We start from the raw sequence: 25123 nt of genomic DNA, 5'->3' as shown, positions 1-25123 counted from the left end.
GGACAACTGTGATTTTGCTTTGGGTCAGTGGGAACATTGAAGCACAGGCAGAATCAAGACTTGTGTGTAAGGAAGATTTTTCAACTCTGCCACTTATTCTGTGTTAATGGTTCAGTAGCTCAGTATTGAGTGTGGTTTTAATGATCTGAAATGCAAAACTAGCATTTCTAAATTTTGCACTAACTTTTAAACTGGGCAGAAAAGCGAGTCACACCCAACTGCAAAGCCGGTATGCAAAGCCTGCCTTTTAACCGAAAAAAGATTTTTTTTTGCCACTAAATCCAATAAAATTTAAATGCTAAAACGTAGAAGGTTCCTTATGTTCTTCATAAGGAAGAACTTTTTCATAACTGAAAGCTATCATCAAAAATGAGTATGTCTTTTTATATCTTGGAAAAGTGAAATAAATGCAATCATTAACTTGTTTAATTTTTTTACAAATGTAGTTTCTGAATCCTAAAGAATGTTTAGCTGCATGGAATATTTGAGCACTAAAAAGACAATTTTACCTAGAAACATAAAGACATAAATGATGAATAAAGAAGTAAATGATGTCTCCAATTAAAATTAAAAAATAATTAAAAAAAGAGAAAAATCGTTTAATAGCTCATTAAATATTGACATTATAAATAAAAGTCATAGGAAAACTCCTCTCAGTTTTTGAAAGGAAACTAGTTTAATTTCAGTCTGAAAAAGTTTTTCCAGACAAAGGAAAATGGAAATTTGTAGTAGGATTTATATGGGATTTGATTGCAGTCTAATGAAGAAAGAGGTATCAGCTCTTGATAATAATACAAAGATTAAGTTAACAGCTCTATTTTATAAAAGCAGCCTAATATTAAATAATAGTTAGGTAATGCTGAGAAGTCTGTTTAGTATTCAGGAAAGTTAACATCTTCCTTCCCTAAGTGCAAGCACAATTACCCACTGATTGTAGGAACATCTGACTGTTTCTGCCCTCCTTCATAGCAATTACAGAAAACATAGGGACAGAAATACTAAAGACTAAGGGGAAACAGGGCTCAGCTTGGAATGCCTTCTTTTCGTAAATTGCCTTTGTATTCTAGGACCTCAGCTTTTCCCATTGCTTTTGCTCAGTGTTTGTACCTCAGCACCATAAAGCACCCATCCTGTTGCTGACTTTCAAGTGCAACTCATTGACTTGAGTCAAATCTAAATTTTGTGATTTGCTGAGATTTGCTGATGGCTGATGGCAACTGCACTGAGGGCCTTGTGTTCCCAACCCTCCTGATTGTATTGGTCATGGGAGAACAACTTTACAGTGCATCTACACTGCAACTGCTGTGGTGAATTCAGGTTGTGTAAAATGCTCTGCCAGGCTCTAACCCACCTCTGTTAATTATTGGTTGATGCAAAGGCCTGGCAGCACAGAATCCTCCCAAGATTGGACAGAATCCAGTAGAGGGTCACAAGGATTATTAACTTGCTTGGAGCCTCTTTGCTCTGACAGGCTGGGAGAGCTGGGACTGTTTGGCCTGGAGAAGAGAAGGCTCAAGGGCAGTAGTGTCATCAGTGTACAAAAGAACCTGAAGGGAGGGGGCAAAGAAGAGCCAGACTCTCTTCATTCATACCCACTGAGAAGGCCAAAGACAATAATCACCAAATGAAACATGAGATTCCCCCTAATGTCAGGAAACCCTTCTTCGCTGTGTGATTGACCAAGCACTGACACAAATTCCCCAAAAAGGCTGCGGAGTCTCTGTCCTAGAAGATACACAAAAACTGTCTGGACATTGTCCTGCACAAGTGGCTGTATCTGTCCCTGTTTGAGTGGGATGGGGGTGGACCAGATGACCTCCAGAGGTTCCTTTCAACCTCAGCCATTCTGCGATTCTGTGATCTGCCATCTTTTTACACCACTGTGGAAGCTACACTTGCCCCATCTCATACAGACAGCAGGACAGTAAAGGTGTTTCCCCCTGGGACAATGCAGTGTTGTACAGACACCTGGGATGGCTCAGAAACAGCACAGTGCAACTGGGCTTACCAGTCCCCATCTCCTTGTATCCAAAGTAGTTCAGCTGAACACTTGCTTCTGAATCTACTCCCTAGTGCTGTACATCCCAAGAAATTGCTTAGTTTAGTTGCAGTCCTGTGGCAGCTTCTTCCCTGAGATGCAGGTCCCAATAAACCTTCCCACACTGGAGACGCTCATGAGAAGATCTTTTGGTTTTCTTTAGGAGCTAGACCCAGCATGGTTAGAACTCATCAACTCCATCAAGTCCAGACTGATTTCTTCTGTTAATTGAGATGGCTGAGTGCTTTAGTCCTTGGAGGGCTTTGGAGGTCACGATGGCATGGGACTGGGCTGTAGCAATGCTCATGAGCCACACTCATGCAGTACTGGCCAGTGCTGGTTGTACAGGAATCAGCATAGGCCTGGCAGGATCAGCACAGGCATCATGGAAGAGGTACTTCATACCCCTTCCCTCAGTCCACTGGTTTGTATTATTCATGTTTCTTTCCATTATTGAGTGTATCACGGCCTGCCATTCCCTGAAAACAGCTGTATCAGAAAGGTGTTCTGTCTTGAGTGAATAAGAATGTCCATATTTTGTAATTCTGCATTTGAGATTACTTATGTTTCTCCCTGAGCACTAAGCATGATTATTAATGGTGCTGTGAAATTGAAAGGTTCCAAAATTGCTCTTGTTTTTTTGTGGGGTACCTCAGTTTTACTCCTGGAAGGAGTTTTCACCTGAGGCTTTATGCTATATAATGCCAGCAAATTGAACTGTGAGTATAAAATTCCTTGAGCTAAAATGAAAATTTTGGTTTTATTGGTAAGTGTGAGGTTATGTATAAGGAAAGCTGGATGCTATAAAAGGATAAATTTCTTCCTCAGCTACTTTTTTTAAAAGTACCTTGTGATTTACCAACAACTTCCACTACAGAACCAGCTTGGTGTGTTTGAGATTTTCCATTAGGATTTCTGAGGTAAAATTCTGATTTATCTAACTGAAGTAAAATAACAGGCATCTCAGTACTGGGACTAGCACATTCATCAGGGCCAAACCATATAATTGTTCAGTGCTCTATTCCAACAGTCTGTTGAAAAGGAGAATGACATATGTGCTTTATTTTTTAAAGAGAGTGAGCCGCTTCTTCTCTTTTCATTATGGGCTTGGTCTGTGTTCCGCATAGACTTTGAAACCAGATCATTACTGTGTATTTAAGAATATGTAACTTCCTATTGCTTTTGCTTGCAGGTGTATTGTATCTTCAGTATGGAGATGAAACAAAGCAGTTGAGGATGCCAAATGAGATCACAAGCACAGATACAATTCGTGCCCTTTTTGTAAGTGCCTTCCCCCAGCAGCTGACAATGAAAATGCTGGAATCGCCCAGTGTTGCCATTTACATCAAGGATGAGAGCAGAAACATATACTATGAATTGTGTGATGTGAGGTAAGACATGACATTATAGCTGCTGGTTTCATGGGATTGGGGGTTTTTTTTGTGTGTTTTTTGTTTTGTTGTGCACTTATAGAATAAAAAGAAATGGGGTTGATAAGGATCTGACAGAGAGTGGCCTGACACATAAGGCATGTTCAGTGGTATCTGAGTAATCCAGGAGGTCTGGCTGGTCTGACAATACCTTTAGCTGTAGGTGCAATATCCATTGCACAAGCCACTGATAAATGGCATGCTTTGTTGAAATATTTGTATAAAATACAAAGGTTCACATATTTAATACATTTATTGAATTTTACCAGAGACACAATCATTTAAAATACAGAATGCAGAATAAACATTTACAGAAAAGCTGGGTTGTTTCTTTACTTTGGGAGTGCAAAGCCTGATCTCATGAGCCTGAAGTAACAAACATGCATGTCACTGATGTCCTCACACCAGTGCCAGTTGAACCATCTAACACAGCCAAAGCTCTGTGGCACTGGGGACCCCTGCTGCACTTTCTTTCTGTTATATGTCAGGATGCAGCAACTGATGCACTCATTTCACTAATTCAGAGCTTGGTCAATACATGGTTCACCTTTCTATCCTTTTTTTTGTGGGAGTGCAGCTTCTTAATGAACCAGGTTTCTTCAGCAGAAGTTCCAGGGTCTCAGGGTCCCTAGAAAGTCCCAAATCATGCATAAATAAAGCTCTCAGGTACACCGCAGACATGCTACACTTTATAAATGAACTGTGATAAAAATGGACAGAGATTGTCCATTTTTGCATAGGAAGATGGAGGAGAAAGCAGAAAAGCTTTTTGCTCTCTGCTAGTCTGCCACTAATACAGGAAAATTTTGTGGTGCAAGAGAAGTGTACCATCCACTGCTGTCTTGTTTCTTCTGGAGATCCTATGGCTAAGGTGTTCCTCCTTATCATGCTGTGGTTAAAAGAGCAAGTTGGAGCTTTTCTAGCCCTTCCCAATCCAATTTCCCCATTCCCTGTTCTTAATCTTTGAACAGCACCACACTCCATTTTCTCATCTCTGTCTTGCTTTCCTCAGGCTGTCTGTCCAGTGTCTTGTCATTAGCCAGTGTCTTGGATTTCAGTTTCTTTTATTTGCTTTGCAGACTGCCACACCTATGTTTGGCCACTGTAATGCCTATGTGAAGACCCATCTGACTTTTTTCATCAAACATCATCATCTTTCAACATGTACCCAAGTTTCTTATACATCAAACAGTTTATTCACAAGATCAGATCAACTGATTGAATCATGATAGAGGTTACTACATCTCTGTTGCCAAGTGCATTATTGCCTACCATCATCTAGCCCTTCTTTCTCCCTTTATCCCTCCATCTTCCCTTGAGTTTCAGACTAGCAGTTTATGACTTCATGCCCCTGAGAATGCAGTTGTTGATTATCCTAATGCCGCTCCACCTTTTTTCCCTTGCACCCATTGCAGGCGTCACTCTGCCAGCCTCAGGCCTGGCTCAACCCAACATCTGCTTCCTCTGTTCCTATGCCTGTATTGTCAGGCATTTCCAGCTGACTTCCTTCATAACAAAATTCCCTCCTTCAGTTCTGCCAGCCTTCTCACTTAGGAAACCTCAGCAATTCCAGGTTAATTCCAGGTTAATGGAGTCCATAACATGCATTTTCACCACCTTTGAATAACTTCCACAACCATTTCTCCATTTCTGTTCCTTACTCTTCACAACATCTTGTCAGTGTCTCCCCTCAGAGAACAGATGAAATAAAGCATCCCTTTTCTCTCCTTTGTTTGCCATGTCTTCCTTCAATCCTCTGCTTTCTTTCCTTTAAACAGAGGGGTTTCAGTCAGGTCTTTAAGCTCTCCATCTCCCTCAGAGGCTGCTCCATGTTCTTCTGTGCCTTGCATTAGGCCATCATACTCCTTCTGCTTTTTCTTCTGCTTTTTCTTCTTCTTTTTCTTCTTCTTATTTTTTTCTTCTTATTATTTTTTTTCTTATTATTTTTTTCTTCTCATCCTCCCTCCTTCTTTTTTCTTTCTCCTTCTCCCCCTTCTCCCCCTTCTCCCCCTTCTCCCCCTTCTTCTCCTTCTTCTATCTGCTTCATCTCCTTCTCATTCTTCTCCTTCTTCCTTTTCTTCTTCCTTTTCTCTTTTTCTTTTCTCCTTCCTTTTAATTTTTTTTTTATCACTGGGGACAAAGCTCTGCCTTTCTACTTTAGTCCAGTCTTTTTCTTAAAGTGGTTCAGGGCTCTGCATCTAGTGTGGACTTCAGATTTGTGCTCCAGAGCATCCCTGTTTTACAGCCTTTCATTTCCCATCACACAGAGAAAAAACAGTTATATAATTCTTTAACTTTTTTAATAGCAACTGCTGTAATTGGCTTTTCTTGGCAGTTGGCACAGGTAATAGGTAATCTTGATGTAATCTTGCTTGCTCTTACCCATTCAAATGAAGCAACAAAGATCATTCTCCTTGTTTGACAAGCAGACTGTTCTGCATGCATTCATTTTTCACTTGTCCTCTGACTGTATCTTCTCCATCTCATTAAACCACTTGTCTTCATTATGAAGGCTCCTCCAAGACCACTTCAATGCTACTTTTCATTTCTTGTTGAGTACCAAGTGCCATCTGCTCCCACTTGGTGAATAATGCCAGTTTGAATTCTACATCTTTAATTTTCAAACAAGTGCCTTCCCTCTCTCTCAGGCAGCCCTCTAACATGCTTGGAAGGTGTTGTCCACAGACATCTGCAAAACCACTGCCTTGGTCTCCTTCCCACTCTCTCTGTTGCACTGCCTACTTAGAGCATGCCTGTGGTTCCAGCATTTGTTTACTGCTCCTCTGGCTGGAGAGACTGTGATCTTCTGAGTTCTTTTTGTTCCCTTATCTTCCTGCAACTATTCTATTGTCATTTGTGACTCTTATTCACCTTGTAAGTTGGTGAAAAGTTGTCTTCCTGGTGTGTTTACACAGCATACACAGATCAGTGAGGCCCTTGAACATGCCAAGGGCACCTCGGAGCTACAGTAATGCAAATTATAGTAATAATAAATGTACAGTAATACATACCTGTTATCAGTAATGTTTATCTTAGAATAGCAACATGATGTGAAATACATTCATATCAGAGATCAAATGCCTAGTATTTTGGTTCTTTGCCTTGCAGCAATGTTTTACTTTAAAGTGTCATGTTTCTACAAGAAATATTTATGGAAAATGCCTTTTAAAAAACTCCAGTTGTTTGAGGTACCATCTCATAGCCATCAGACAGAAAAGACAGCAGATAAAATTTATTTAAATGATAATATGCCATTTCTTGAATGGAAGATGAGAGAACTTGCTTTGTATCGAGAAGAGTACAGTCCCAAGTCCGAGGCAGACAATGGTAACTGAGCCTCCCAGTGCAGATCTCAGAGCCAAAGGGTTACATTTGCAAGATGGAAGAAAACGGTTTATGTTACCGTAAATAATTGAAGAACTTGAACTTGCTGCAAGGTAGCTATTTTCCTATGCAGTCTGCAAGTAAACACTCATAAATACTAAACTTCTCGTCAGCCCTCCAGTTCTTAAACACAAGACACTGATCTGTCTCTCAAGCTGCGGGGCTTCTTTAATAACTACTTGACATCTACAGCAGCAACACAAGTTGTGACTAGCTACCTATTCAAAGCAATCACTGATTGTAATATGACATTGTAAGAAAGAAATTGGACCTGCCCAACAATCCTTCCCTTCATTTTTAAATTATAATCCAAGTGATTAAGATCAGTTCACTAGACTTGTAGCTGCACCTGGAGGAAAGGAATTCAGTCACATGTGTAAGTAAATTCTCTAGAGATCACTGCAGGGAAATGAAAGGAATCGTAGCTTTGAAAGGATGTAAGTGAGCGTAGATTGGAGGCTTTGCTACTGATTAAAGGTGAACCAGAAATCAGCAGAGCTCAGGGCAAATGTCAAAGCCATAAAATTATTGGAAGGTAGGTCTTGAAACAAAATGAAAAACTGTCATCTCTTTCCTAAATGTAGTAGTTAAAAAATTAACTAATCAAAGACAAAGTGTAGAGACCAAATAAAACAAAAGTATTCTTGTAGGGCCTTTCATCTAAATTATTTCTGTGTAAGCTTTCATCAAATTTTTTGCTAATTTGTTTCTGCAACACTTTTTCCCTTTAAAAGCTTCCTTTATTATAGATAAAGTTTAGAGGAAGAATTTATCTACAACTGAATTTTCAGCTTTTGTGGATTTTTTTTTAGCTTTGTGAACAAGCTGATAATTAAAATTTCCTCATTACAGTTAGAAAGACTGCTTTTCTTTTGATATTCTCGCTTCTTAGAATAGCAAAAATTTATGTGGGCTGAGTGCACAATAAAACATGTAAATATTAACTAAATCCTTTTTGAGTGCTGTGTAAATGTTGAAGTTCTATTGTCTTCAAAGTGTTTTCACTCTATGGCAGGATCTTGAAAGAAACTTAACACTATCTAATTTTTATGGGTGTGGAGTTCTACTGAAAGAATGATACTTCCCATGGGAAAGAGAATCAAAGCAGGCTTTTGTTTGTTTGTATGTGTCTTAGTTATGGCATTTACGTTTTTCTTATAGATCGACTGCAGACCTACTATGTTTGTCTGTTACCTGAAACTTTCAGGCAACAAAGTAAATAAAACTGCTTTCATCTGTTGTCATTGCTGATTCTTTAATTCCAGGAATATTCAAGACCGATCTTTCCTTAAAGTTTACAACAAAGACCCTGCACATGCATTTAATCACACTTCCAGAGCTGTAAATGGAGATATAAGGGTAAGTACTAATGCTGCATTTATATTCTTTTTTCCTCCAGCTTTTTTGCTAAATGTTTAAACTCTGAAATGTAATATGTACATAGCAATTCAGCAAATCCGGGCTATAAATGTGGCACATATATAGAAAAGGGAATAAATAATGCTTCTTGTAATGTGTTTTAACTAACTGCTTTTTTCTTTCCAATTATTTGCCCTGGGCATTAACTGGTTTTTTGATCTTGTTTAAATGCAGTAAGGCATGTGAAGCAAAACATAGCCTTTAATTATGTATTTGTGACAAAGACAGTACTCAGAGTTTTACAGCTTCCTACTCTGTGTTTGCAAACCCTTTACAGTGAAGTATGGCATAGTGTTAGTGCACTCCAGTAAAGCTTCAGCAGGGATTGGTTTCCAGTGGCTGAGCAACTACACCTCACTTCAAGTCTACTGAAACTCTTTGTAAATGATGGTTTTGGACAGAAAATTCTGATAAATACTCATTGTGGTGTAAATAGTTTTGTCTTTTCCTAAATTTTCTAACTGCACTGAAAAAGGATGAGTATATTTGTATTTTCTGGTGAATGTTTCGTATTAGGAAACTACAGAAAATGCACTTGGAACATTTGATTTCTCTCTCTCACCGTGTCAGTCTTTTGCTGCACTGTTACCTCCCGCCTTGGTGCCAAGAGGCAGGAGATTCAGCTGTGGGACGCCTCTTCCACCGTGTTACCTGCAGCTGGTGTGCAGTACAGGGGGGTGGTGGTGAGATTACACAACCTCATCTCCTCCCCACCCATCCTAGGTCTGTCCACAGGAAACAGTACAACCAAATTAACTCCATGGGGCCAGAAGACAATGCCACTACTGTCCTACCTGCTTTGTGGCTTTTATGTGTGTTCCAAAGCTGATTCAACTGTGCTGAAAATTTCCTGTGAAGTGATTTCCTTAACTGTGCATTTGCTACTTGGTTTCATTATTAATTCTGAGCATGTCTCCCTGCTTTATTACTAATATTTTGTGTAAGTACTTCTTGTGTTTCAACAGTTTAAGGCCACAATATTTTAGAAAGATTGAAATAATTTATTTACAGGCACTATTCTCAACCACCTCTCATTTATGCACTTCAATTATAAAATGGTCATTTGGATAGGTCAGAAATCTAATTACTTGATTTTTCACACAGCTGCACATTCAACATGAGAAAGGAAATAGATGTGCTTCAGAGGGAAGATGTGATAGTTTTTTGTGTCTTCTGTAACATCCTGGAATTCTTCCGTTCTAGTTACATTCCTGTGGCAGTAACTGGATGTATCTGATACATCTCATTCATATTCAAAGGCATGATGTACTGTCACTGTGCATTATGACATGAATGCTTGTAACTGTGGCTTTATAAAGTTATCTTATACTGTTCTTGTTCCAGGTATAGTGGATGCTGAAGGTATATATTGTGGCTTTATTTTTGTGTTCTAGGCCTATTTGAAGGTACTATTGTAGTTAACTACATATATTTGAAAGTAAAAATTACTTCTTTGGCCCTCTTCCAGACATTTGCTGCCTGGCAGAGTTGTTTTGAACACAGGTGCTGCCTCTGTGCAAAACCTGCGATTATTTGAATTGCTTATTTTAAAATCCTGTGTTGTACAACAGATATGCACACTCAACATCTCCTGATTATATCTGAGCTACCACCTTTTGGCCATAACTAAAATATAATGGTGACACAGTGACAGCCTTTGCAGAGGTGGTGTTTTCATGACAGAGTATTGTGTTTTACTTTACAGAAATGCAAAGATGCCATTTTGAAATTCTGTGCATCCTGCAAAGAGCTATTTTCTCATTTGGCTTTTGCTTTGCATTGGCAGATTTCTTGTCTTTCTGGTCTGAGGGGTGAAGTCAGAGCCAGGATGTTCATAGGGGCTTTGTGGAGAAACATGCAAAAAGTCTTCCCTTTGATCTATGTGAACTTCTGCACTTCAAAGTTATGAGCATGGAAACAAGTGATTTCTTGAGCTCAGAAATGCTGAAACCTGTTTTTCTAAGGATGTGTGTCTTTTAGTTGGGTTCTTCCTTATGCAGCAATACTCAGGTCCTAACTGAGACTCTTCCCAAAGTAATGACACTCTCCAGTGTTCATCCTCTGAGGTCTAAAAAGCTGGAGCTTACACTGCAACTGTTTCTATCTTTAGCAGAAGCACAGTAGGATCTTCTGTCAAATCACTAATTTGATAAAATTTATAGGGACATAGTAGTTTTTCTACTCATTGGTTAAATCTGGTAGAAATTTGCCTGGGGATTCACAGGTTGTTAGTTCAGCAGGAAAAAAACACCAATAGCCAGATGGATTATTTATCCCTCCTTCCTTAGCAAACCAGAGTAAAGGAGGGGGAAACGTAAGGGTTCTAAGTGAAAAACATGCATATTTTATGTACTGCTATTGCAGAGTACCCATAAGATTATAGAAAAACCTTTGCTTCTTATCTCTCCTTTTATGTTTGCATATCTTTGCATTAGGCAAATTGATATTCATCAATTTCATATGATGTATGAGTGCTAATTCACTGCAGTGGGAAGGAGGGAGTGTGTGCTTGGCATCATGTTTAACTGTTTCAGAATACCTACAGAAAAGCAGCTGACTGTCAGACCATTGAAAAACAGTATTTAGAATATAATGAATTAGTCATTGTAAGTATATTTTTCCATGGTGATACTCAGAGTGTGGTTGTCTCCTGTCATCTGTGAGTTAAAACCTTATTTTCCTGGTGACTGGGAAAGTTTTGCCTTTACAGATTTTTCTACTGGTTTTTTTCTACTGTTTCTTCTTGTCCCTTTGGAATGTTTATCCCTGGGTTTGATGACATTGAGGCTTCTATTCATGTGCTTTATAATAATTTCCATGTAACTGGCCCAAAATAATCTAAGAAAATAGTGTTAGCTGCCAGCTTGAACACCTGTTTTAACTACCAAACAGATGTTAGACCTGTATAAGAATTGGCAGTAACACTTGAAGTATTAAGTATTACCCATATGGACAAGAAGACTTAAAATGTCCAAGAATGATGTGGGATTTCTAACTTTCAGATCTTCTATTGAGCCATTCAGCTTTCATGTCCATTAATTCTAATTTTCCTGCTCTTTGTTTCATGTTTTTTTATCTGAGTGGGTTGTGTTTGAGAAAAGGGAGTTGGCTGAGGGTCCAAGCAAGCTCTAAAGGAAAGTTTTTCTTGAAATCCTTCTGAGTGCCTCACTTGCTTACTGGTATTGGCCCTTTCCCTCTCAAAGAGCATGGTCTGTTTGACAGGTCTGCCATGTTGAATGCTGCTAAGCAAGAACTAGCCACATAGTGCTGTCTCACTGAATATCTGTGCTTGTGATTTTTCTTTTTTATTTTTCTTTTCCCAAAATGTAATCTGTAAATCTGCTACAGCTGGGGGCTTTTTTGAAAAATATATCTTCACATTGCTGCCTTTCATTCATTTATTGCTTCATCTGAGCTTGTATCATTTATCAGCACTTTCTACCTGTCTGTGCAACAGTATTTTCTTCTGACAAAATACTGTCTTATGAACAAATGTTTAGATGGTCTGGTTTTCCCCTCTGGCATTGTTGTGAGTTCCAGAGTAAATGCACGTACACAGCCATGCTGCTCTGTGCCCTTGGAATTGCCATTTGTGATTTGCATGGGGTGGAAGGGGAGGGCCCAGGCTGGCACTCACTCAGCCATGGTGCACAGACTGAATGCCAGGACGTGGCTGTAAGGAACTGGCTGTGGGGTTTTATATGGTGCTGAGTGAATGGACACAGCTCCTTCCATGCTGGGCTGTTGAGCTGAAGACATTCCCCCACTGAATGTGCACAGCATCTTTTCTATCCTCATTCTCTACACCCTCCTTTTCTGGAGTGGCTAAAGGCTAAAGAAACTTAGGTTACCATCTCCCCCTCTGTTATAGAAACTAGTCAGTGTTTCTGGTGGCACAGCTGGATTCTAATAATGTTGGCTTATGCAGTGGTTGGTTTTGGGCTTCACCTACCACCCAATTTTGAGAACTGGGAGGGAATTTTTACTTCGTAAAAACTAGTGGCTATTTTGCTTGGCAGTCTTCTTCTTCCCATCCACCTGCCCTAAAGTCTGTGAGGTACACTTTATTTTGAGGTATCCTAGACCTACCATAGTTTTACTTAATTGTCCGACTTGCATAAGATCTCTGCTGGGTGAGGTCAGAATATCCAAAGAATGCTTGTTGTGGCTGTTGTTGTATTGAGGTATGCTTTGAGGTGTTTTGGAATTATTTTTTTTTTGAGACTGTTTCTCCAAGAAAGAACAATTAGTGCAACTTGAGTCAGAGCTGAGCTGGGGCAGTGTAGAGTACCTGGAAATTCCAGGTTTTGTGGGAGTTAGAGTGGCAAAAAGTTAATAATGTTCCTAACAGCAGTGGGGATTTTCACTGCCAGGGTGAGAGGAGAGGAGTTAAAATGACTTGTATGGGAAAACAAGACAGACATTTGTTAAGTTCTGTAAACTTGTGCTAAGTAGCTTTTATTATTGAAATTGCACACCTCCAACTTTTCATTTTTCCCCTTGAAAGTGACTGGTTAGCAGGCTGCCAAAATTTTAACTCTCTAGAGCTAGATGTAACGTGTGAACTTAAAATTACCCTATAAGTACTAGAAACCCTTAAACAACTGTCCAAAAATGTGAGGCTTCCAAGGAGGCTAAAATTCAGTGCTGCTTTGCAGAAAAGATAGAGAAATAATAAAAGCAGAATAATTCTTCTGTGTTCTTAAGGTACCTGTAAACATACATCTAGCATCTTTAAGTTCTTTTCATTGGGTAGCTTATGACCTTAACATCAATAAACATAAAAGTTGCAAACACTGCCACAGTTATATCTTTACATTGCATACTACAGCTAAAAAAAATAAGAGCTCTTTGCATTATATAGAGGTATTTGGAACAAAAGTATTTATTGGAAAATAATTCAAGCAATAAATTGAGTGACTGTATTTTAGTGCTAGGATGCCCATAGGACAGCATTTATATAAGTTGCCTTGTTTTTACCTTTCTGATCCTATTACTTTAAAACTTTGTTTCCTTTTGGGAAAAAAGAAAAAAAAAACCAAAAAGAAAAGGCAATTGCTAATACCTCTATTATCTGATAGAAACCTTCCAAATGATACAAATCTCATCTCTCCTGCTGTTTTGCTGTCTGCTTTTTCTAGTGCTCTTTTTGTCACTGAGAGGTTATGACAACATAAGCCATATTGTATTTATAAACATCACGTGTTTCCTCGATATGACTCGCGGTGTCTGCCAAACAGAACACATGGAAGAAACATTTCTCATTAGCTCAGCATTGGTTTTGGTTATGCTGATTTCCGGGACAGGAAAAATGCCTTCCTTACTCAGATTTAACTTTGAATACAGTGGAAAGAAAGCCTCTGAGTGTCCATGAAATCTCTTGAGCAGAGACACTGCAGCTCTTTCAGGCCACATACTTGGTCTGACGAAAAGAGAAAATGCAGTTTATTTTAAAGAGCAGATGTAATGGCACGTATTGCTGAAACTCATTCTGAATTAAAATACCTGCCAAAGCCATCTAGAAACAGAACTCACCAAGACATGTAAGGTAAGATGATGCTTATAAATAATGAAGGATATATAATTCCTTTTTTCTTCTTTTTTTTTTTTTTTAATTTTATTTTCCAAACTAAAATATATATTCAGATTAACTGGGAATTTCAATCAGAACTATGAAAACTGTTTATTCTTCCTTCAGCTGTGTGAGAAAATTAATTGCTCTTTAAACCACCAACCTCTACTCTTGGATTTTATGTCTGTTTTCAAACTTAGATATTGGACATGAACAGTTCTTTTCCTACTGGCTGTTACAAATCTTGCTGAGATCTGAACAAAATTTATAAAAGAAGTCTCTGATGTTCTGGATTTTCTTTTTACTCATATGGATTTTACTACTTTTGCTTTGAGTGGGTTTTCAGTAGTTACCAATTACTTATGCAACTACAGACCTGCAGATACCGAGGAGTACCTGCATCAAATCAGTCTGTGATGAAAGGCTGTAAATGTACTTGTTCTCTTTCATTCATGTGTCCTTTGATACACAATACTTACTTCTGTGCCATGCCTAAATTAGGGAGAAAAAGGATAGAATTGTAAGGAAAAAACTATAATTTTTTTTTAGCTACACATAAAACAGTATATTAATCTCAAATGGTTTTTAGCCCAAAGCTGATTGTTTAAAGATACAGATCCTGTGTAACAGTTGGATGGATACTCCAGTGTGGCTTTTTTAATATGATGGCTTTATGCTTTGGTGTATTTTATTTATTTCACAAACATTAGGAATAGTATTATATGTATGTATAGGAATATATGTAAGCATAAGGAATATAACCTTGTAGATACTATTACTTATACCAACATTTTAAAAGATACTTTTTTAGGGTGTCTTGGGTTTCTTTAATTTTCAATTAATGAGGATGGATTTTATGTTTATGTGAAACTGCTGTTGAAAGAAAGCGTCATGTTCTTGATATGAAACCGCTCAAGGAGTACGAGCTTGCCACACCCATGCACTAATCTCCCAGTCAGTCTGAGAGGAGTGTCATGTGGTAGATATCACAAACCAGTTACCTGGAAACTTCCAGAGAGTGGAATTTTTAGGAGGAGGGTTCTTCATTTCCCACTAACAGGCCTGTATTCAAACTGGTCTGCCTTTCATGCTGAGGTTTGCTGAGAGCTTACCCTGCAGCTAATGAAGTTACCCACAGACAACATATTATCTCTTTTGGGTGAAGGTCTTTCCAGCCCTTCATTAAAACTAGAAATTTTATCTCTCATACATCTGAGGTTCTCAGGCAAAGATTTTGCTGCCTTCAGTGAGAGCTTGGCCTGAATAAAAACATAAGGATTAGATTTGAGTCCATTTTTTATTGTCTACTAGTTTCTGGTTTTATTCTTACTCCACCTCTTTTTACATAATATTTCCTTGTGCCAATTCTTTAGAAGTTTTGCTCTTTTTTTCCCCCCGCTTTCCTTGCTTTTAATAGAACAGTTTGCACTAATTTGACTTACTTGAAATTCCTAAATATTTGACAGAGTCAGATGTTGCAGGAGCTCCCTGAACATATTGATAGATGATAAAAATGCTCATGGCTGTGACCTCCCATATGAGGAGGGGAGGTCCTTCTTTACCTCTTTTGAAACCAGGTAGCTTATCTGAATTGCAGGAGTCATGCAACTCAAAGTCCAGTCAAGTTTTATGACTTCCAGGTAGCTTTCCAAATGAGCTGTTACTTGACCGGGGGTTAAAAATAACTTTTTGTAGGTGAGCATTTTGCTACCACGATTCCCAGAACCAAGTGAAGTTAGCAAGAATATTTCTTCTTCAAAAAAGCCATTCTTCTTGTCATGCAGGACCTTAGCTTTTCCAGTAAGTTTTCCACAAATCCAAAATGTGTTAGCTCATGATTGTGTCCCAGATTCTCTGCTTTCCACTAAGTCTTTACATCAGTATATTATTAGTCATTAGCCTTATGAGTTCTAAAGATAATTAATTCTGTCCCTATCTTCCTTTTAACAAAGAGGAGTAAACCATTACCTGGTGTTTAAGAAAGCACAGTTATACATCTGAGGATCTTGATTCTTCTCCATGCTGGATTGTACTTTTTCTAATAAGGGCTCTGGAAAACTAATCAGTCTTCTGAAAATATGAGCAGTAAAAATATCTTTCCTTGGATACAGGTTAAGATCTGGGGTTAAAAAAAGCCTCAGCTGGCAAAAGCAAGACAGTTGCAAATATCAGCATGCAATAGGACTCCGTGAGAAATGATGTGATGCTGAAATTATTTTTTGTCTGAATATATGTCTTTCTTACATCATTGCGAATTTGAACTCCATGTGACTAAGTGAAAAGACTGAATGGGTGTGTTGGGTAAAGGTATCACTTAATATTTGCTATAGATAACTTGACCTTTGGGTAAACTAGATTGTTTACTTCAGCCATGCTGACCAATTTGGATATTTTTGGGATAGAAGGAAGTAAAAGGAAAAGAAAATGTAGGATTCAAACAGTGTAGGAGGAAGTTTGTGATCTAAGACTCTTAGTTGATGCACTGATAGCACTTCTGTCTTTTCAAAAGACATAAAACTGCAAATGCTGTTCAACCTTAAGGCTATGAGCTGTGGTGTGGCTTGGACACTTGCATTGCAAAATCCAATTGAATGTCAGATTGTTCATTACCATTTCTCTTGCCAGTATTGCTGACTCTGAAACTCAGCACAGCAACTTATTTTTTCTGATTTTCTGTGTCACTGTATTGGAAGAAACAGGTGTAAACATGCTGCCTATGTCTTTTGACTATCAGCTCTGTTTTATAATATTTCTATATTTTTTACATTTCTTACATTTCATATATCTGTAATAGGAATTGTATTTTGATTCAGTTGTTTGGTAATGTAAGATGAGACCAAGGGTTACACTTTCTTTAAGTTCATTTAACTATATCAAATTGTTCAGTTTTAGTTGTTTTCAATGCAATGAGAAGAGATACAAATATGGAACAAAAATAAGGCTGAGTTAGTACAGGGAGTCAGAAAGCCATGCATTTATTTTGATTTATGAGTGCAGTTACTAAAAGTATTTTTCTTTTAAATAGCAGAAATCTGATATACAGTATATTTAAACCAAATAAAAATGCTGATCTGTACCAGAACTGTACATCTTTGAAACTATTCCTTTTTTGGAAAAAAAAGAGATGACCCCATCAGTTCTGTGGTGTCCTAAGGAAATGCTGAAATAGGGATTGGTCTGAAGGGTTTGGCTCCCTTCATTGGTGGTGGTTGTCTATGTTATGTACATGGTGTCCTTCATCTCTTCAAAGAGAATAGGGAGGGAGGAGGAAATGCTTTCTGCATTTTCATGAATTACATGACTCTGTTTGTTCTCAGAAAATTCTGCCATAAAAAGCATCAGTGGAAAATCAGAAGAAAGGAGCAGTTGGTTTGAAAGCAAAGGCAACAATTGGTTTGAATGCAGCACTAGTTATGAGGGTTGTCATAATGTTAACTTTAGAAAAATAGATCAGTAACAGCTTTTATACATTCAATCCAAACAATCTGAATAGCTTATGGGATGGGTGGGCCATGCTATACTGATGAGATAAATGTGGATATTGGCAAACATATGATGTAATTATGTAAATCCGACCTTTTTAGGATTGAAATGTGTTATGTTTTAGTGTGTTTATATTTTTGTCATTGTGATAACACCCTGAAAAATCTTGGCTGAAATGCCAAGAGGTTTCTTAGTGCACTCACCATTCTGTCTGCATAGCACATGAAGGAAGCATAGGAAAATAAAGCATGAGAAATTTATTAACTTCTCTCTGCTTAATTGGATAATCTAAACATTTTTTTAACTCTCACATTTCATTTGTTCATAGGAAATTAAATACATAAATAGGCAGAAATGAGTGCCTGTTAAGTGATCTGGGTGTTTGTCTTGCCAATCAGCAGTAAAGCAGTGCAGACTGGTAGAAGGGAGATAGCTCAAATGATGAAATGTTGCTGGGGAAATAAACTTCCACACAGAGGCACTGTGATTTCAGACAGGCCAATGCAAAATGTGCTGCATCTCATCCATCTTTTTGCTCACTTTGCCTAAAGTGTGGCTAGACTGGAGGCTCTCATGGGATGGCTCTGGGTCAAGCTCCAAGTGGCCTTCTGCTCCATTCCCTTCCAAGCAGAGTTCAGCCAGTGTGTTGTCAAGGTTTTCTCATTGACACTTAATCTGTGACAGCAGGTTCAGCACAGGTACGACCAGGCTAGTCCAAATACAGCTCAAGGAATGGGCTCTGTATTTAAGATGAAGCATGTTGTAAGCTCACATTTTATGGGAAAAAGAGTGATACTGCTTTCCTCTTATTTTTTTGTTTGTTCTCGTTTTACACCTGAAAAAAAGGTGACCTCAGTTTAGGAATGGGAAGGGCCATTGAACATTAGGATTGCCAAAGAGCTCTTAATGTGCAGGTGTTCTTGGGGTCATAAATCTGTGTAATCAGGGGATTGATAACACGATGGAATTGATAACACAATGGAATTGATAAGGAAAAAGCTTTCTGAGAAGTAAGGGCTGCATGCACATGTGAATGTACACACACATGACATGTCCCATCACTTGTCAGAGCTTGGTGCTGGTTCAGTCAAAGCAGAACTTGTGTTGTCCCCCACTAAGAAGCAGACATGCGCAGAGGGCAGCAGCCAGCTCAGCGCTCTCTCTCAGCACGCAGTCCCACTGCTTGGGGTGTCTCAGAGATGCTGCATTCAGGCCTCACTTGCAGAGAATTGTTATTTCTTGCACTGTCTGAAGGAGATGAAGCTGTTTGGAGCCTTAACTACATCTTCGGTGGTAATGGCTGAACCAAATGTTGGGTTTCAGAAGCCATTTATAGCTTTAAAGTGCATCTCAAATATCTTTGTTTTGAATATGAGAGTAAATTTCAAAGGCCAGTGATGGTCTCACCTCCTTTGCCCATGTCCTCAAGCATTAGTGGGTCACTACAGCTGGCATTTACCTGAAGTGCTCTGCTCACTTCTTTCCCAAAAACTACCCTCATGGTCTGACCCCATCTGCCAAAAAACCCATGAAGCCTCAGAATACTAAACAAAATGAAATAAGTTTATGTTGGATGTTCTTTCTTGTCCCTCTTCTCCCTCCTTTCTTGCTCTCTCCCTCTCTCTACCATGCCTAGTATGCTAGGCTACAGCATTCTCATAACAAGAACTAATGCAAAATCTAGCATTGAAGAAAATTTGCATTAATTCATGTTTTTCTACTTATTCTGTTTTTGTCTTTCTTTCATTTAATTTTTTGTTGACTTTTTCTTCATATGCAAATCTCTTTAACTCCTCTTTTTCTCATCAATTCCTCTCTTCCCATCTTAATTGTCTTTTTTTGTTTCCTTTTTTATTTATTGTCCCTTTCTTATTTCCCTATTAATTTTTCAGCACTCCATCTCCAATATTACTCTCTTTCATCTTTCACAAACTCCTATTTACTATTCTTTGCACTGCCTCATTCCCTTTTTGTTTTGTCTTTTTTCCTTTCTTTTGTATTTCTACACTGAGAATTCCCTATTACCTTTCCACATAATACTTCTTTACCTCCTGTCTCTCTTCCCTGTTTCAGGGAATCACAGAGGCATTTAGGTTGGAAAAGATCATTAAAGTCATTAGTCCAAGTCAAGAGTTAAGTGTTAGTAAAATATCTGAAACATATGACTTGCTTATTTTTATTAATATTTCTGCATTACCTATGAACTAAGAAGGGAACATTTCATGCCACAAACTCATTTATCTGCATTTAAAGTTAGAAAGTTTGGGCATAAATAAGTGTACTAATGGTAGGACATAGGAAGAGGAAAATTAATGTTCTTCCACATTGCTCTGCTGAGAAATAAATAATGTTTATTGTCAGCTTCAGGAGAGAGATGCTTAATTTTTAATTCAATAAAACAGGAACCACAGGTCAAGTTTGAATCTCCAAGGCAGATCACAGCAATGTCCCTTGCATGGACCAGCAAGCAGCAGATGGAATGAAGCCATCGGTGTCCTTGGGATTATAGGATCTCAGCTTTCTTATAAAGAAGGGGGAAAAAAAGAAGGAAAAAAGTAGGATGAGAAACAGAACAGAAAGTGAGCTAAATGAAAAGACATATGGGCAGGCTCACTATAAAGAATTTTTTTAAAATCTAATCCTTATAAGATCAGTGTAAAAATTGCCGCCCACTGCAGCCAGTGGTGAGAGGTTGGGAATGCAAAAGGGCAGCTTTGTCCCACCCAGCTCTAGGGGAATGAGCTGACTCTGGAGGATGTCTGTCTGACTTTCTTTTAATGAAACATTAGGTGAGACAAATCCTCAATCCAGAGCAATTAATATTGCTTCTTGACTTTTTGAGAGGTGCTTAATGCATATATGTCTGCGATACATGCTGTGATACTTTCCTATAGCTAGGAAAATGTCCTTGCCTAAATCAGGACAGAAACAAGGGGAAAGCATGAGGTTTGAATTAAAGGGTAGAGAGACAGACTGCAGACCTGACGTAATAGTTCAGTTTTGCAGAACCTTCTTCATGCAACTCCAGTGAGAGTTGGCTATATTTGCTCTAGTAAACTTAAAAAAAATTTTGAGAGGCTTATAGAGTTTCCAGCAGATGACTTCCCACTTTTGTTTGCCTTTAACTTTTTTAATCCCTAAAAATCAAAAATTTCAGATTATACTGATTTTTCTGATCTGCCATCACCAAAGGATAGGCCAAAAATTTACTGCTTTTATGCAAAACATATATGTATGTGTGTATACATAATGTTAATACACAGGTTACAAGACAACCCTCTTCTCTTGGGAGCTCAGATGCTATCTGTGGGCTGGTTCAAAGGCTTTGTGCACAGGCTGGTCCACACTGCAAGCTCCAGCTGTTCTAGTGAGAGTGCTGCTTTGCCAGCAGTGAAGTTGCTGTCCCCTTTATAGTGATGCATTCTAGCCAGTAGTAATGTGCTCTGGGGCATAAGAGGGCTTTTTGTTTGTTTGTTTGTTTGCATGTGTGTTGTAAGAACTAGGGAGTTTGAAATAAGTATAAGAGAATTTTATGGTACTTGTGTTTACTCCAAGGCATATCTGTTTCACTGCATGCCTTTGGAACCAGTAAACAGAGGGAGTACAAACAATATGCATGTTTAGGAGAAGATGATGTGGTCTGCACATAATCTCAAATCCAGTATGTGTTAGGCAGCCAGAACTGTTCTGTTCCCTCCCTGTTTGTTTAGCTTGCCTCTCAAATTCAAAGAGCTTCTGTAGGATTTTCAGTCTTCAAGGAAACAATGCACACATCCTTGTAGGTACAAACATGGGCAGTGGGCTGGAGAGCTGATGTGAAAAAGTCAAGGCCAATTTGAAAGAGTTTTTCAGGGTCATGGAGAGCAGAGTAGGGTGCAGTGGCAGCAGCACAGCCTGGCTGGATGCCAGTGTGTGTCACCTGGGTGACTTTGTGAAGGACAGCAACTTGGGGGCTGTGTTCTGCTCCCTCATTTTTGCCACAAGGAAGCAACTGACACTGGGATCAGGATGAGGTAGGAACATTTTTTTCTTCTCTGCTGAGTGTTTGGAGGCAAAGCTAAGCATCACTCTCCTTTTGTAGAAGAAATTGACTTTGTCATGGTGCCACCCTAAGCAGAGAGGAGGAAGATGCTGATGGCAGTTCCCCAGCTGCATTCATGAGTCTTGTGTATCAGAGCCAGCAGAGCTGGGAGAACCTGCAGACCATTCCACAGATTGGTCTTTGTCATCTCAAACTGTTGGTGTCTTGGATCAAAATTAGAAGCTGGGTGGGCGATAGGACTGGTGAGGTGGCGTGAGACCTTCCTTGGCAGAAAAAAACCCAAATCTCAAAACCCAAATCCACTCCCAAAATTTTAACCCCAAACCTCCAAATACAGGAAAAAATATGCTTTCTTTGTAATTCAGCTCTAAAAGCTGTCCTCAGAAAAGTGTCTTTCCATTTGGGTTCTGCTGGACTGAACTTGTTGAATTTAAGCAAAACCCCATTGACTCCATCACACACTTTGTTCTGGAGTGCTGAGAACAAAACCAGGTCTTAAGTTAGTGACCAGCAATCACCGGAAGTGCTTCCATGTTTTCTGTCAAGGAAACAGTTGTTTACAGCACCATGAGGCATTAACTACTTGATTTTTTCCATTCATTAAAGTAATATTAAAGGAATAGGAACAAAAAGAGCTGTTATCAGGAGCAGAAAGAACTTTGATTAACAGTCAAGCAATAAGTTATGTCTATGCCACATGTGTATACCCCACAGGAGACTTCAGAATATTTTCTGGCTTTATAGTTGTGTGTTCTACTGATGTTTCGCCTCTAACATTTTTTTCTGCTTCAAAATGAGGGAAACAAGCAAAAAATAAATTGATGTGATGAGCAAATTGATGGAAAGGTTCACCAGACCAACACTGTTGATGATGTAGAAGAAAGGTGGGTGACTGGCATTACAGGTCTGTGGTGACTTGGGCCTATCATTAATATAGACATTAACATTGGTTTTAAAGTCTGAAATTAACCTGAACTTCCAGGCTTGGTCTCAGTGAAGCACAGGGTGTTGTGCCTCTTAGGGGCATGCCCTTCGCTTACGCAGGGGCTTGAACTGAAAAGAAGTTCTTTTTCTGTACAGTACTTTATAAACAAATACATGGCAAGTAATTGTACATGGGATAATACGTGGCGAGCTAGATAATGCTTGAGGGCTCTGATAAAGTAATTGAAATGGAAAGTGATGCTTGAATTGTTTGTATGCATTGTTAGAACCTACAAATTAAATAACAGCCTTGGTAATGATATAGCTGCAATACTTATGATGTTGTGCCTGATATATTATAAAATTAAAAGCAGATTAATTCATATAATGAAAAGCTTTTTGTATACATCAGACATACATGAATATCATGTCATGTGCATGGAGAGCTGGTTATATCCCTGTCTGATGTTCTGGGATATACTTTGTCATGCTAGAGTCCAATTACTGAAAATGTGCAGCCTACCAGCTTGCAATTCATTGCAGGGAAACTTAGCAAAGTACAGTCATCTTTTTTATCCTCCATGTTAGCATAATAATTTCTCACTTCAGGTTTGTTAGCCTGTAAGGAAGAACATGGATAGAAGAATATTCTCTGCAACTGCTGAAAAGCACATGTGGCAATAAAGTGTTCTAGGATAATTTGCTTGTTTTTTTTACTCTTGATGTTTCTGAATCTGGTTGGTCTGCCAACCTAAGCATCTTTCTAACTAGGTCAAGTATATACACCCATTCATTAAAAGGGGATGCTTGACTGGTTAGTTAAACCTGCCAAATATAAACCAGATGCCTGAATGGTAAATACTGCTTTACCCCTACACTGCAAGAAACAATCCTTGACTGATAAAATTTGAAATAAAAATAAATAGGTTTAACATTGTTTCTGTGCCATAATAATATTTTATTATAGTGCAAGTGCAAATATTTAATAAAAATAATGTTTTTAAAATATTTTACATGGAAACTGAAAAGTAGGCATTTAAGACAATATGATTTTTTACATTTCTGAAAAAACTGTTTATATTACACTGCATATAAATTCTGTAAAGTTCTAGTCAAGATCAATAATGGCATACAAATTTATGGCATACATTACAAATCAGAATTCACAGCAGCTGTCTAGAAAACTGGAAGACTTCTCTGATGCTGGACTGGGGGTAGTAAGGGGTAGAACACCTGGATTTTTAGTTTTGGCTACCAGTTCTGCTCTGATCTTTCTCCTGTTACTTAAGTGCTTAGTGTCAAATTGCTATATCATAGCAGGAATGAATGATGCCTCCTTCACTAGTGGCTGAGACTTAGAGCAGTACTGTGAAACAGAAATGCTGCTCCTGTAATGTCCCATTAGGGCTGATTCTGTACAGCAGTATTAGCTCATGATCATATGCTTAAATTGTATTTTTATTCCTTTGAATGCCATTTATGATGATACAGACAATTTTTTACTTGCACAATAGCAAAATCACTCAAAAATCCAAACCAAGAGCAAAAGAACCAACCCCCCAAAGCAGAAGATAACTGCAGGACTGGGAAGGGTTTGTGTCATGAGATTTGCCTTTATGACATGTAAGTGTCATCTCTTTTAGGCTGCAAATGCTGTCTTTTTAAGGAGACAATTTCCATATTCTATAGTATTTTTGTGTGAGGGCATAGAAGGGAGTGAAGCATCCTTTTTGTTCAAATTTTTGAAAATGTATTTACCTTTTCTATTGCTTCTTCTTAAAAAAAAAAAAAAAAACAAAACCAACAAACAACCAAAAAAAAACCCACTCAACAAATCAAACCAAACATAATGGCTTATGTGGTTTGCTGCAGAGATAACAATGGGATTGATTTATGGGGACCCCAAAGTTCAGGTTGTCCAGGTGGCTCAGGTGCCTGGTTAATGAGTAGACAGCTCCTCCATGGGAGGAGCTGGTGCTTCCTCTACAGTGGCACTACCAATCTGAGGAGGTAAAAAGCTTCTCAGGTTTATTTTGCTGATTTTTTTTTTCTAGAATTCTGTTACTGGTTTTGCTAAATAGTTGGAGGTCTTCACCTGTTGGGGAATGAATATGTATAGGTCTCATAGTGTTGCCTTTGAAATGCACTGTGTTACTGAAACAGAGGTTACTCACTATTTTATTTATGGCTTTCCCCTCTGTGAGTCTCTTTTGTGGTTCGCTCCAGTATGTTAGTTTCTTTCTATGCATCTTATAGGCACACATTAAAAAATGATTGAGTGGCTGAATCACAGTGTTGCACAGTTTGTGACTGGGTGACATGCCAAGGAGGTTATTTAGTGACTAATTTTGAAGGGGAGGAGAAATTGCAGGCTTGTCACGTGGAAAAGTACTTCAGTCTATTCAAACAGCATTACTTAGATGACCGAATAAAGCAAGATGGCCTGGTGTGAGCAGAGGGAAAAAGGAACATTTTCCCTGTTTCAAAACCTTTTTGCAGAAGACATGGATATACAAAATATTATACTATAAACCGAGGATTAATATTCAAGACTGAAAACAAAAAGTGCTTTATTAGAAGAAGTGGAACCAAATGTTCATCTCACTGCTGTAGCCATTCAGGGGATTTCCTTAAGAAACAGTAAGTGACTTTAATTACTTCAAAGCAAAGATCTTATCAGAGATTGTTTTATTGCTCCGTAGGCAACCATGTTGTCTAAGAGTGTAGTAAGGGTGGTAATATTTTAAATTGTCAAAACAAATACTCAGGATAGCATCTGGATAGCTGAAGAAGTTATGTCCAAAAGAGTAGACTGTGTAGGATTTGGTCTG

General features: G+C 38.5%; 1 protein-coding gene across 4 annotated transcripts in view; it reads left to right on the top strand.

Moving 5' to 3' along the window:
• Window positions 1–25123, top strand: part of KIAA1217 (KIAA1217 ortholog) — a 176405-nt gene that overhangs the window by 94737 nt on the left and 56545 nt on the right. For all 4 annotated transcript variants that reach the window (XM_066552199.1, XM_066552191.1, XM_066552207.1 and 1 more), the window contains exons 4-5: window positions 3231–3429; window positions 8118–8211. In XM_066552199.1, the coding sequence (XP_066408296.1) occupies window positions 3231–3429; window positions 8118–8211 (293 nt within the window). The remainder of the gene's footprint in view (window positions 1–3230; window positions 3430–8117; window positions 8212–25123) is intronic.

The sequence above is a fragment of the Molothrus aeneus genome, chromosome 1, assembly GCF_037042795.1.
Source record: "Molothrus aeneus isolate 106 chromosome 1, BPBGC_Maene_1.0, whole genome shotgun sequence".
NCBI classification, from domain to species: Eukaryota; Metazoa; Chordata; class Aves; order Passeriformes; family Icteridae; genus Molothrus; species Molothrus aeneus.
Note: the sequence above shows the minus strand (reverse complement) of the source record. Positions and strands in the feature narration are given on the sequence as shown.